The sequence below is a fragment of the Sebastes umbrosus genome, chromosome 21, assembly GCF_015220745.1.
Source record: "Sebastes umbrosus isolate fSebUmb1 chromosome 21, fSebUmb1.pri, whole genome shotgun sequence".
Lineage (NCBI taxonomy): Eukaryota > Metazoa > Chordata > Actinopteri > Perciformes > Sebastidae > Sebastes > Sebastes umbrosus.
Genome location: NC_051289.1, coordinates 26717897 through 26730091, shown reverse-complemented (window position 1 = coordinate 26730091; position 12195 = coordinate 26717897). Strand labels below are relative to the sequence as shown.

The 12195-nt window shown below is 43.0% G+C and overlaps 1 protein-coding gene across 1 annotated transcript in view; it reads right to left on the bottom strand.

Annotated features, from left to right (window-relative positions):
• Positions 1-3081: 3081 nt before the first annotated feature.
• The window catches only part of reck (reversion-inducing-cysteine-rich protein with kazal motifs), a 74574-nt gene continuing 65460 nt past the window's right edge, over positions 3082-12195 (bottom strand). Inside the window, 2 exon segments of the mRNA XM_037756567.1 lie at positions 3082-4173; positions 9965-10120. Of these exon segments, the coding sequence (XP_037612495.1) occupies positions 3958-4173; positions 9965-10120 (372 nt within the window). The 3' untranslated portion in view covers positions 3082-3957.

Below are 12195 nucleotides of genomic sequence, written 5' to 3'. Positions count from 1 at the left end.
AAATAATAGTAATAATCCACAATTATAACCCCGTACTATATTAATTTATGGAGCTCTCCAAGACACTGCATGTTCTACATCACTGTCCTGCACATATTTCAGAATAAAAGCCTCGTGTTAACAAATGAAGGAATTCTGTCCACAGAAGAAGAAAAAAAACGCTTGAGGGCTTTTATTTTGAAATGAAAGCAGGAAGTGTTGATTTGTAAATAAATCTTTACTTTTTTTTTTTATCTCCGTAACAAATTGTACAGATAGAGACATTGAAAGTGTAGTAATGTTGCTGATATGATGTAAAAAGATCACTTTCACTGTCTGTTGTTGCTGTGAACCGCGCGGCTCGTGTCAAAAATAGGCGAGACCTCAAATCTCTAGAAGAGAAGCAGCTGAGACGCGGGCAGTGTGGCTGCTCTAACCTGTTAACACGGACGCCGAAATAAAGAACAACAGGTAACGCAGCCGCCACGCGCTCCTGACGTTCCCAGAGCGGACGAGGCTTAACCCTGGTGATGTCATAGTGATGTCATCAGAGTTATCTCAGCTTGGGCTCGGAGAGTATAAACCTAAGACATTAGATGCTGGTGTTTATCAGACAATAAGAATCTAATAAAAAGTTTGAGTTCAAGTTGAATTATGGGAAATCTGGTTCCAATACTAGGGACTAAAAATCAGGATATCTCATGTTGTCTCTTGCATGTTCTCTGACTTTATTATGCTAAATTGTAGGATTACCCCGTACAAAGCACACGGTCAGATTTGAAATGGTTTCAGTTCATTTCAGAATGCTATAAAAACACTTGTAGAGTTGTAAAAGGTGAGATGGGTGATCCGTTGCAATGAACTCTTTCAGATAAATGATCCCGTGTTCTGCAGCTACAAGCACGGACCCCTGCTTGGGAACCACTGGTCTCAATAAAATATGGTAAGGCATCCAGTGTCTGATAGGATGGCTGCTGGATAAAGAAATATAGCAAACATATGTATTGAGTGCCAGGCTCTTTCTCAGAAGTCTGAAGGTATATTACAGCGTAATAAAAATGTGCAGAGCTATCTGTTTTATGGTGTCAAACCACTACTTTATGACTTTCCATAGACTAAACTGACTTAGTTGATTAAATTGAAAAAATACTCACATTGATGGAAAATGAAAGTAATTGTTAGTTAAACCCCCAAACATGGTTCTGAAATGAGCTGAATCCATCTAGGTAGTAATGTCCTGCTTCGGAAGGGCTCAGCAGAAGTATACATGACTAAAGTTATCAGGCTATACGCTGCACAATAACAGTCTCATAAATTGAATTATACATTTGCTCCATTAAGCATTTATCCCTTTATAGTTTCTGAGACACATTGTGAATAATATATCATGTTCTGATATTTATAGTTTTTCATGCACTTGTAATGTACTGTAATACTGTGTATATATATATATATATATATATATATATATGAATGATGCTTTATGAACACCACATCAGATAAAGTGTTACCAGGTTTGTTTTGGAGAACAGCTTCATGTCATCTTACCGATACAGATCGTAGATCACCATCCCAGCTCTGATCTGCTTCACTACACTGCTGTGTGAAACACAACAGAAGCGGGGCTGTGGTCCAATAGTCTTTTTCTCTGCTTAGGAAGGTTCTCACTGAGTGAAATGACCCGCAAGTACCAAAGTAGCAGCCATGATAAGAGCTGGTCCAATTCTCTAAATGCTACTTCCTTTCTTATCTCCTTTAGGGTACACCGAACCATCCTTTACCGGAGGAAAGGAGATAATGCCGTCCCACAATTCCTTGCGGTAGCAATATTTAAAGGTCCCATATCGTGCTCATTTTCAGGTTCATACTTGTATTTTGTGTTTCTACTAGAACATGTTTACATGCTGTAATGTTAAAAAAAAAAATATTTTCCTCATACTGTCTGCCTGAATATACCTGTATTTACCCTGTCTGAAACGCTCCGTTTTAGTGCATTTCAACAGAATTGCAAGAGAATTGCGTTTCTAGGCAGCAGTTTGGGTCCATGTTTACTTCCTGTCAGCTGATGTCATTAACATACACTGCAACAGGAAATAAACTGGGACACATTTAGAATGTTTACGTTTAAAACCGTGTAACGGTCTAAATATTGTAGATTTGTGACATCACAAATGGACAGAAATCCTGACGTCTCGTTTCAAACGCACAGTTTCTGAATACGGGCTGTGTGTATTTCTCCGTATATTGAGCGTTTTTGATATTTTAACAGTATTTATATATCACTTAAACCTGCTTTATAATATAAAAGACATGAAAATCTCACTTTTTACAATATGGGACCTTTAAAGCGACGCACCATTTGGCCATTAATAACGTCCACCATCACTGTATAATTGGACACATACTTGCCAACCCTCCTGATTTTCCTCAAGGGGTCACAATTCTCCCTCATTTCTCCTGATTTATGACAAATGTTCACACCTTTTTTCCTTATCGTTATCACAACCTGCTTCTTCTTTACTGGCAGAAGAGAGATGCACTCGCCGCACATCGCAACATGCAGCACCCAAAGTTGGGCTTTGCTCAACACAGCGAAATTTCAGAGCGCAGTGGTGCTCTTGTTGGGTTGTGTCTGAAATACTCTAGCAGGGGAATATTAGTTGATACCAGAGATTCATGACAGAGTGGTGAATTATTCTGTTTTCTTTCCTGAGAATTAAAAGTAAAATGAAAAGTATTTAAGTTTAAAAAGTGTAGCTACTTATTAATGAGCTATTTTATTCTTTAAAAGTCACCAGAATGCAGGAAACAAAGTCTCTTTGGTCTACAAATCCTCCCTATTTCTGAGGTCTCAAGGTTGGCAAGTATGATTATGCACTATATATCAGTCTCAGGAGGTGTGATTCTATTTGTGACAGGAATCCTTACTTGAATTGAGCATTTTTCGCTGTACTCATCAGTGTAGTGGGATTCTCCTTCACATCTGTCTTGAACCTCATGACGTTTTCCATTGAGGTTGAGGAAAAGTAGTTAGGAAAAGACAGAGGATGACATTTGTTGGACTATTGGACCGCAACCCCTGGGCTCCCTTAATATTTCAACTTTTTTGATCAACTCTCCGGCACTTTGTTCGGTCGGTAGTTCGAACCGACTTTTGGAGGCTGGATTAGTCTCATATGAGCTGGCTCAGTCCATGAGCACTAACACTGCTGAGGTTAGAGGTTCAAACACTAGGTCCGTATATACACCTCACATGTAGAGAAACATCACGCACTGTGCTACTGTGCATTCTTATTTACCAGAGGCTTGAAACATGTCACTTCAATGCTGATCAGACTCCGTCTGGAGCAGAGGAGTCTGGCCTGAGTGACACCAATATCTGTGTGGGAGTGTGTGTGGCAGAGGGAATTTGGGCTAATTTGTCAGACAGATGTGCTGCCAGACAGGGATGTTTTGTCCTCGTCTGTCTCCACACACACACACACACACACACACACACACACACACACACACACACACACATACAAAGCCCCAGAACAAGACAGAGTGAGTCATGAAAATTACGTTCCCACTTAACAGCTTTCAGAGGAGAGCTTGCTGCTGGGACTAATGGAGAAACACTGCTGGCATGAAGTCAAATACTTCTTAAAAGGTCACACACACACACACACTCACACATACTTCACTGGAGGGAACCCGGTGAGTAATTCATCCACTGAATAACACTGTTCATACAAAAGCTTTCCAGAATAAGAGCTTTTCCACCGCCTTGATTGTTTGACACGCAGGTGAGTCAATAGGAATGATTGTCGAAAAAATGGCATTGCTTCTTCCTGCTTCGTGACCGCCCGAACACACACTCACCTCATGACATCCGGGGGGAAGGGGGGCGTGGATACTTTGGACCACTCAAGAGTTAGAGGGGGGTGCGGGGGGGGGCGGGAGGGGGGGGGTGCTGGGTGTGGATGAGCAGCACTCTTAGCCCTGCTGGAGGACTGCAGTGATGAGGAGGCCCAGGAGGAAGCACAGGCCTGGGGCTAGAGGTGAAGGCGGAGCGCCCCCGGACGACCGGATGGAGGAGGTCTTGATCTCGGACGTGAGGAATGCGGAGAGGGGGACATGGGAGACCAGCGTGGGACTGGCATAGTTGATGAGGGAATCAATCTTCTCGGCCTCCTTACTGCAGGCTTCGATCTGGAATATACGAGAGAGCACAGTCAGCACTTCCATTTCCTCCATCTGAGTAAGCACAAGAGCACAGCCGGCCTCTCTCTCTCTCTCTCTCTCTTCATTTTTTTATTCATTTTTAAATGAAAAAATGGAGAGAGGTCTTCAGGAATTAGTTTTGATGGGGCAAGTTTTAATGTCAGCTAGTATTGGCCATGTTTCATGCTGTCAGGAGACGAAGGTTACAGGAAGAAGGACGGCAGAATCAGCTGTTAAATGTTCACTACGTCACAATTCTTTTGGTAAAGCCATTTCCATATCCCATTTAGCACATCTACTCTTTGAAAAGTTGGCCTTATTCGGTAAATTTGTTTTGCTTTTTGTGCCGTGTAATATTTACGTGTGAAAATAATCATGACAAAAACAACAGTTGAAAAAGATATATTGACATGTGAATTAATCAAAATGTGTGCAAAGGCCTTAAGTGTGTTAGGTGTTCAAACTTTGATTAAAAGTTCAACTCAGGAGTCCAAAGTCCCGAGGACGAGAAGACGCAGTCCGCTAGCATCACTCTGGCTGACATCACCAACTCAGCAACAACTGCACTTTACTGTACCGTCACTAAATAACCTCAACTCAAATGTCCACCAACAAACTTTATCACAAGAAAAATAAAGCTTTTTGAGTTTTCAACTAAAAGATACGCTTTGTTATGCTTTGTAATCTGTAATCTATATTTAAAATAAATCAAAATGTAATATGGACTGCACTGCCTCTGTTCATTTTCATGTCATAATTAGTATATGAATTCTTGAGTTATGAGGTTGGCGCAAAATGCATTCTGGGAAACTGTGTTACTCCAAGTCCACGCCAGTCAGCTCCCATAGTAGTCTGTCCTGAATCAAACGGGAGTGTACTCGGCTCGACGTGGGCCGTGACTGATGACTGAGGACAGAATTTAAATTGGGATGACTGTGGTGAAGCGATGAGGAGCTGCTCTGTGCTTCATCCTTCAGTTTCAGGCTTGCTGGTTGTGCTTTTTGCACAAAAGAGTTTTAATTAAGGAACAAACTACGAGCGAGCGGTGCTCAGATGTGATTAGGAATTGTTCTGGCGCTGCCTCCGTCAACCCGGGGATGAATATTATTTTACTTCTCAAACAAGTTGGAGAAGCTGTTGCCTAGTAACAGCTGAAACTAAAAGCCACCAGAAGAAGCTTGTTTGTTTTGTCTTTTTTTTCTTCCGTTGCTCTTCTGTCTAAATCCAGCGGCATTTAACCATCCGTGAGAGATTTATTCTGCCTCTTCATACTCGTATCTGCTGCTTTTCTTCAAATCTTTTTGTTTCCAAAAAGGTTGAAATGTATGTTTCATTAGTTTCATGATGAAGTCCTGTAGTACAACAGCTAATATAGTTTCAATCAAGTATCAATATTGTTCTTCAAAAGCTCTTAATGTGACCTTTCTGTTTGGTTGGAGGGTCTTCTTCACTCAGTCTCAGTCGGATCATTCTCTTGGAAGCCTGTCTGACTTAGCAACAGTATAAATGATTCAATATCTAGTCCTACAGGTTGAGTACAGTACTGGCCTTCACAGAGTGAAGTTAGAGAAGAACCAAGAACTGCAGGTTCAAAATGAATCCGTACAAGATAGCTGGAGGGGATTGGAGAGATAAACTAAGATACTGTATAGCCCCGGAACACAGATTGATATTCCAGCAGCATCCACACAGCGATCCCAGCCCGCTGACACACTGAACCACTCTCCTCCCATATGCTGTTTGTCCCCACAATGTTTGCAGCTGAATTACGGCACTGATTGAGGCAATGCAGCTGAAAACATCTGGGGAATAAAGCTAGCATATGGTAGCAGTGTTGTTTCCACTAAACATGAACCACATCCATTAACCTTTATATTTCTATCATCCTTTATTTATTATGAAACAGTGATGCATGTTTCATGTTCTTCATGTTCAAACCCTCCCTGGTATAAACCGCAGACTGTGGAGAACATGGACGTAGTCTCTGTGACGTCACCTGGAGGTTTCTGAAGAGCAGTTGTGAAGCTCGTAGTGGCGTCCGTCGTCATCTCCACAGCGACAGTGCAGCCTAACTCCCAGCCCGGGTGACGCAGCAGAGGAGACAGCTAGTGGCTGTCATTCACGCCTTCAATTATGCCAAACTTTAAACCCTAATATTATTTAAACAGGTGAGTTATATTCAAATTCACCCCAAATAAATGATCCTCTGAGTTACAGACATCTCTTTACCAATGGAAGTCTATGGGAAAAAGTCTTTCTGGGCCCGATGGCGTCATGTGACGGATACGGAAGTTGCAGTACCGCCGTTTGGCCACTACGAAAGTTGAGATCAAAGCTGATAAAATATGGATCAATATTCTGTTACTGTAATGACTATTTCTCTCCTCAGATGTTCTCAGAATCATCTTGTAGTGTGCTGTTTAGCTGTAAAATGAGAAAGTTTGTGACCCGGCAGCCATGTTGAGATCTGCTGAGGAAATACCAAGCACCGCCCACCAGCCAGAGCACAGCCAATAGGACAGTCTCTCTCTCTCTGTAATGACCTGTGATTGGTCAAAGTCTCCCGTCACAGGCTACATGTTCTAAAGCCTGAAAACAGAGCCATGAGGAGGAGCAGAAGTCTAGTTTTCTCTCAGAACACTTGAATTACAATATGCTGAAAGGTTATTATGGGATTTTTGCCCAATGATGCCAAAAATATTCTGCCTACTTTATTCTGCAGCTTTAAAGGAGACATGTCACGCTCATTTTCACATTCCTACTCTTATTTTGGGGTTTGATTGTGTAACAATGCTGCAATCAATGCTACCTTGCTGCAATCAGCAGAATGCAGTCCTTACAGCTGCGTCAGGATCAATAATGAAGGTTTTTATCCATTTAGAAATCATATGAAAGGAGGCTCCTTTTAAGTTCGGATCGAGTTTGACTTCTGTAAAGGTTATTTCTAATGCTCTTTAAAGTATATTTATACCTCTTTTCAGCATAACGTTCTTCTTCGAAAATACTTCTGGCTGTGAGGTCACAGCGTTGCTGTTGCTTTGTTCACTGGGACAGAAAGACCTTGAGCTAAAAAAAGAAGGAGCACTAACAAACACTGAACTATCTGTGCTGTCTTTGCCATATCTGTACATTCCTCCCACAGTTCCCGGTGTTTCCTGCAACGATTCAATCTCTACACTTAGCTGATTTCACAATTCAATCATTCAAAAAATCAATGACTGATCCAAGCTTTCTTGGTGAGACATGGTTTATGTATTCTGCTGTCAGTGTTGTTGATCTTTTAGAGGGGAGCTTCTACGTAGGTTATTCTGAAAAGTGTTTGCAATTGTAGTTTCTATCTGTTCAAAATGTCATCACTTCATCATTTGATCCTGTTAGATATTGGTGTGAAATTGTCATAATTAGCATATGAGTTCATTTTGGTGGATGATGATGTTTATGGTGATGATATGGGTTTTCTTGCTATTTCATTCTCTCTCTGTGTCGTCACGTCTTTCTTACTCTCCTTCTATCCATCCTTTAATTCTTCCACCACACACTATCCGTCTATCTGCAGCTTTTGTACGAAGCACGTTCAATGCTTTTGGGCATGAACTGATTGTGATCTAAGATTAGATTAGATTGCTACCAGCAGCAGCATTTAAACAGCAGCCTGAAGACATCTCAGCTCCAGATAGAGTTCAGCAGCTCTACTGGGTCTCTAACCCACTTACTGGCTGGCACACATTACAATAACCTAACATGATCCCCTTTCATGACTTGAGGGTACAATATGAGTTTTTATGTCATTTTCAATTACAATCAATTATGAGATAACTTTTCTAAGGCCGTATGTAGCATAGAATAAGAAGCTGCTGTCAGTGGAGGTTCAGTCTCAGCAGTGTTCAGGTTGCTAGGTCTTGTTTCTGGTGACTGCAGCTCTGCAACATCACATGAGTGAACTCAAGTAATAATACATAGTGCTTATTAAAGGACATCCCTTCTGAAGCATCAAACGTGTGCAGGCTTGTCATACACCGCTCGCACTATACCTACAAAAAGTAATGCACTGTAATATATATATATACACTGATCAGCCATAACATTCAGACCACTGTCAGGTGAGGTGAATAACATTATCTGGTTACCATGGGACCTGGCAGTGGGGGGGGATATATTAGACAGCAAGTGAACATTTTGAACTTTGAACTTTGTGTTGGAAGCAGATAAAATGGGCCAGAGTAAGGATGTGAGTGACTTTGACAAGGGCCAAATAGTGCTGTCTAGACGACTGGGTCAGATGATCTCCAGAACTGCAGCTCTTGTGGGATGTTCCCGGTCTGCAGTGGTCAGGACCTACCAGAAGTGGTCCAAGGAAGGAGAACCGGTGAACCGGCGACAGGGTCAGACCCGAGGCTCATTGATGCATGTGGGGAGCGAAGGCTGGCCTGTGTTGTCTGATCCAATAGAAGAGCTACTGGAGCTCAAACTGCTGAAAAAGTTAATGCTGGTTCTGATAGAAAGGTGTCAGAACACACAGTGAGGAGCAGTTTGTTGCGAATGGTGACCGGTCAGGGTGACCACGCTGACCCATGTCCACCGGCAAAAGTGCCTACAATGGGCACGTGAGCATCAGAACTGGACCACAGAGCAATGGAAGAAGGTGGCCCGGTCTGATGAATCACGTTTTTTCTTTTACATCATGTGGATGGCAACGAGTTGGAGGTGTTGACTCGGCCTCCAAATTCTCCAGATCTCGATCCGATGGATCATCTGTGGGATGTGCTGGACGAACAAGTCCGATCCACGGAGGCCCCACCTCACAACTTATACAGGACTTAAAGGATCTGCTACTGACGGCTTGGTGCCAGATACCACAGCAGACCTTCAGAGGTCTAGAGGAGTCCATGCCTCCACGGGTCAGGGCTGTTTTGGTGGCAAAAGGGGGAACTATTGAATATTAGGCAGGTGGTCATCATGTTATGGCTGATCGGTGTATATCCCACATAGGGAGTAGAGCTGGGTCGATATCCGGTTTGCTTACACCGCGGTACATTTATACACTTAAAAAGTTACAAACAACCCCTTTAACTTTAAAATGTTCAAAATTTTCTTCCAGGGAAGTATAATGTAACCGCAGTATAACGTGACCCCACTCAAGCGTCCGAGGTCCACCCACCACAGTCACCTTATAAGCCTATGTCATCCAAAGTTGGCCCCCCCACTTCAAAAAACTCATTGCGGCGCCGCTGCACACAAGATACTTGTCAGTAGATACACTCATTGTTGGTTTGGGTCTGCACATGGAATTTATTGACGATAAGAAAAATATGAAATATTACAAGTCTCATTGTTTCTTGTCCATGGGACACGCTGCAGGAGGACACGCTGCAGGAGGACACGCTGCAGGAGGACCCGTTTCTAACAACATTAGAAGTTAATTATCCAGTTCATCTATCTCTCTCATATGAGTCCCGTTTGCTTTGAATTGATCTCAATGTGACTAAATAAATGTCATTATTAATACAGCAAACTGTCAAATAGACACAGAATATCACCTTATTAGCAGCTATTATCTGGGCAGGAGTTTTGGCCTTCATAATCTCTGCTTACTGCAGAAATGATCATGAAGTCAAATAATGTTCACACACTCCAGTTGGTTTGAAGTGATGTTTAACACACTGAAGTGAACAGCCACAAAATAGACATGCAAGACAAATAATTAGCTAAATGACTGAATCTACAGCGTGTGTGTGTGTGTGTGTGTGTGTATGTGTGTGTGTGTGTGTGTGTGTGTTACCTGCAGCGGTGTCGGCTGCTGGTCCACTGGCGCGATGAGGACCACCAGCTCGTGGTCGATGCTCAGGTAGCCGAAGACGTCGCACTGCGGCACCGAGACGTGAAACCTCAGGATCTGCAGGACGTCGTGGACCGTCACCGGCTGGTTCTTATTCAACTGCACCCAGGGGTCAAAGGTCAAACAGAGAGGGGAGACGTCAGACAATGTTAAATGAAAATACTGCATGTTGGGTGCATTTCAGTCAGGGATAAACCAATAAACCTGCAACCTAAATGTAGAACAGAACATCCAGCAGGAAACAGCTTTGAAAGGCTCACACCCCCCCGCTCACCGTCTGACCCTTACTAAAGTAGGGCCAGAGGTTTTGCCCTTTAGGAACTAATGGAATTAGTCTATTGAGCACAATGTAGCTTGTTATTAGCTCACCTTCTTCAAGTCCAGGGTGCCAAAAATGTCTGCTCCGGAAACCAAAGTGTGACACGCGAACGGATAGAAGGACGGACGGAAGGATGGACGGACGGACGGACAGATAAATGATTGAACTGGTGTTATAAAATACTAAGCAGGGCCGAGGGGGCTCTCAGCAGGCTAAGCTGTAGCTGTAGTGCAGCAACACAGTTCCACTCATATTCTCATGTATCTTCGCAGCTGCAGATCAAATCAGCTCTGCTTGTGTTCCGTATTAACAGGCTTATTGCAGGCTGAGCCTTCCTATGATGTGCTGGTGCTGGGGGACGACAGCCAAGTTGACTGACAGCCAAAAGGGGGCTTTGTTGTATAATTAAGCTGACCGGGATGAGATGCCGCTGGGACTTATTAGCAGCTAACATGTCAGTGTTTAGGGCATCGGCAGGCTTCAGGCTTTTACTGCTGTTTAACAAGCTGGGCACACACACCCACGGGGGGGGGGGGGTGGGGGCTCAGGGAGGCATGTGAGGGAATGCTGTGGCCAAAGGTGGGAGGATGTAACCACTTCTGATTAGTGTTATTATGAATGTTAAAGCAGCAGTAGGCAAGACTGGAGCGAAATATCATTAATGCATGAGAAAGAAATCATGTTCCTCCGGTGTCCTCCGGTGTCCTCCGGTGCTCCTAACGGCATCTGCATCATCTCACAGACCGGAGGAAAACAACCAATCAGAGCTGAACTGGAGTCTGCCGTCTCTGAGCAGCTGTCAATCACTAACGAACTCCGACCAAACGGTCAAACTAGGCAGCGCTGATCAAATATGAATCTATATTCTGTTACTGTAATGAATTCATATTAGTTAATACTGATGCATCAATGTTAGAGCAGCATGTTACTGTTGTAGCTGCTTGAGGTGGAGCTAGTTGATCTACTTCATGTAGTTAATCTAGAGGTTTCCAACCACTACCAGAGGTTGGGAAACATTGGTTTCCTCTTTAACAGATCGTACTATAGACAGGTTTCTTCTATACAAACATTACTGGGTGCAATACCTCCTCATTTCACTACAACAACCATAATAAGGTGGCAGCTGGCTGGAGAAGATCGCTAGATAACACCCTACTTGCTGTTGGTTGTATTGTATGTTATTTAAAGTAAATATCACAATATAAAACCTGTGTTTTCTGGTTAAAAAGTACAAACGTAGGAAGATAGCAAGCACTACTAACCCATCTTTTTAAGTGGTTACGTCTCCAGCTCCAGGCTGGTATGACGTAGGACAGAAGTGCAGATTTAACATATTCAGTGTGGACAAAGAGCGCTCGATGCGTGGTGTGGTGCGATAGTCGGACGCTCGCATCCAGTTAGGACATGGTGTTAGTTTATAGTTTTTGTGGACGTAATAACATGCGTGCCTGTGCGCATAAGTGACAGTATGTATACGCCTCTCTGTCAATGTCTTTCTTTCATGAAACATGATAATGTTAATTATACACTTAATAAAGCCCCCCCCCCACACAGCTTATTGGCTGTGGCCGGGGTTACATCCCCATGTAGGGCACAAAGGCAGAAACATTGTGAACAAATGGAAACAGCAGATACAGACACACTTGTAGTGGGTCACCAGTGATGACTGAGAGGGATTATTGCTGTATGTTATGCTGAAACATACTGACAGTGAAACAGGACTTGTGCGTCACAGTATTTGGTCCTTCAGTAACTGCACTGCTACTATAATGGTTTTTTTTGTGCATCCACCTGTAGCTGCAGTAAGGGACTCTTTGGATTTATAGCTCTCCCTAGTGGTCAACATATGTAGTTA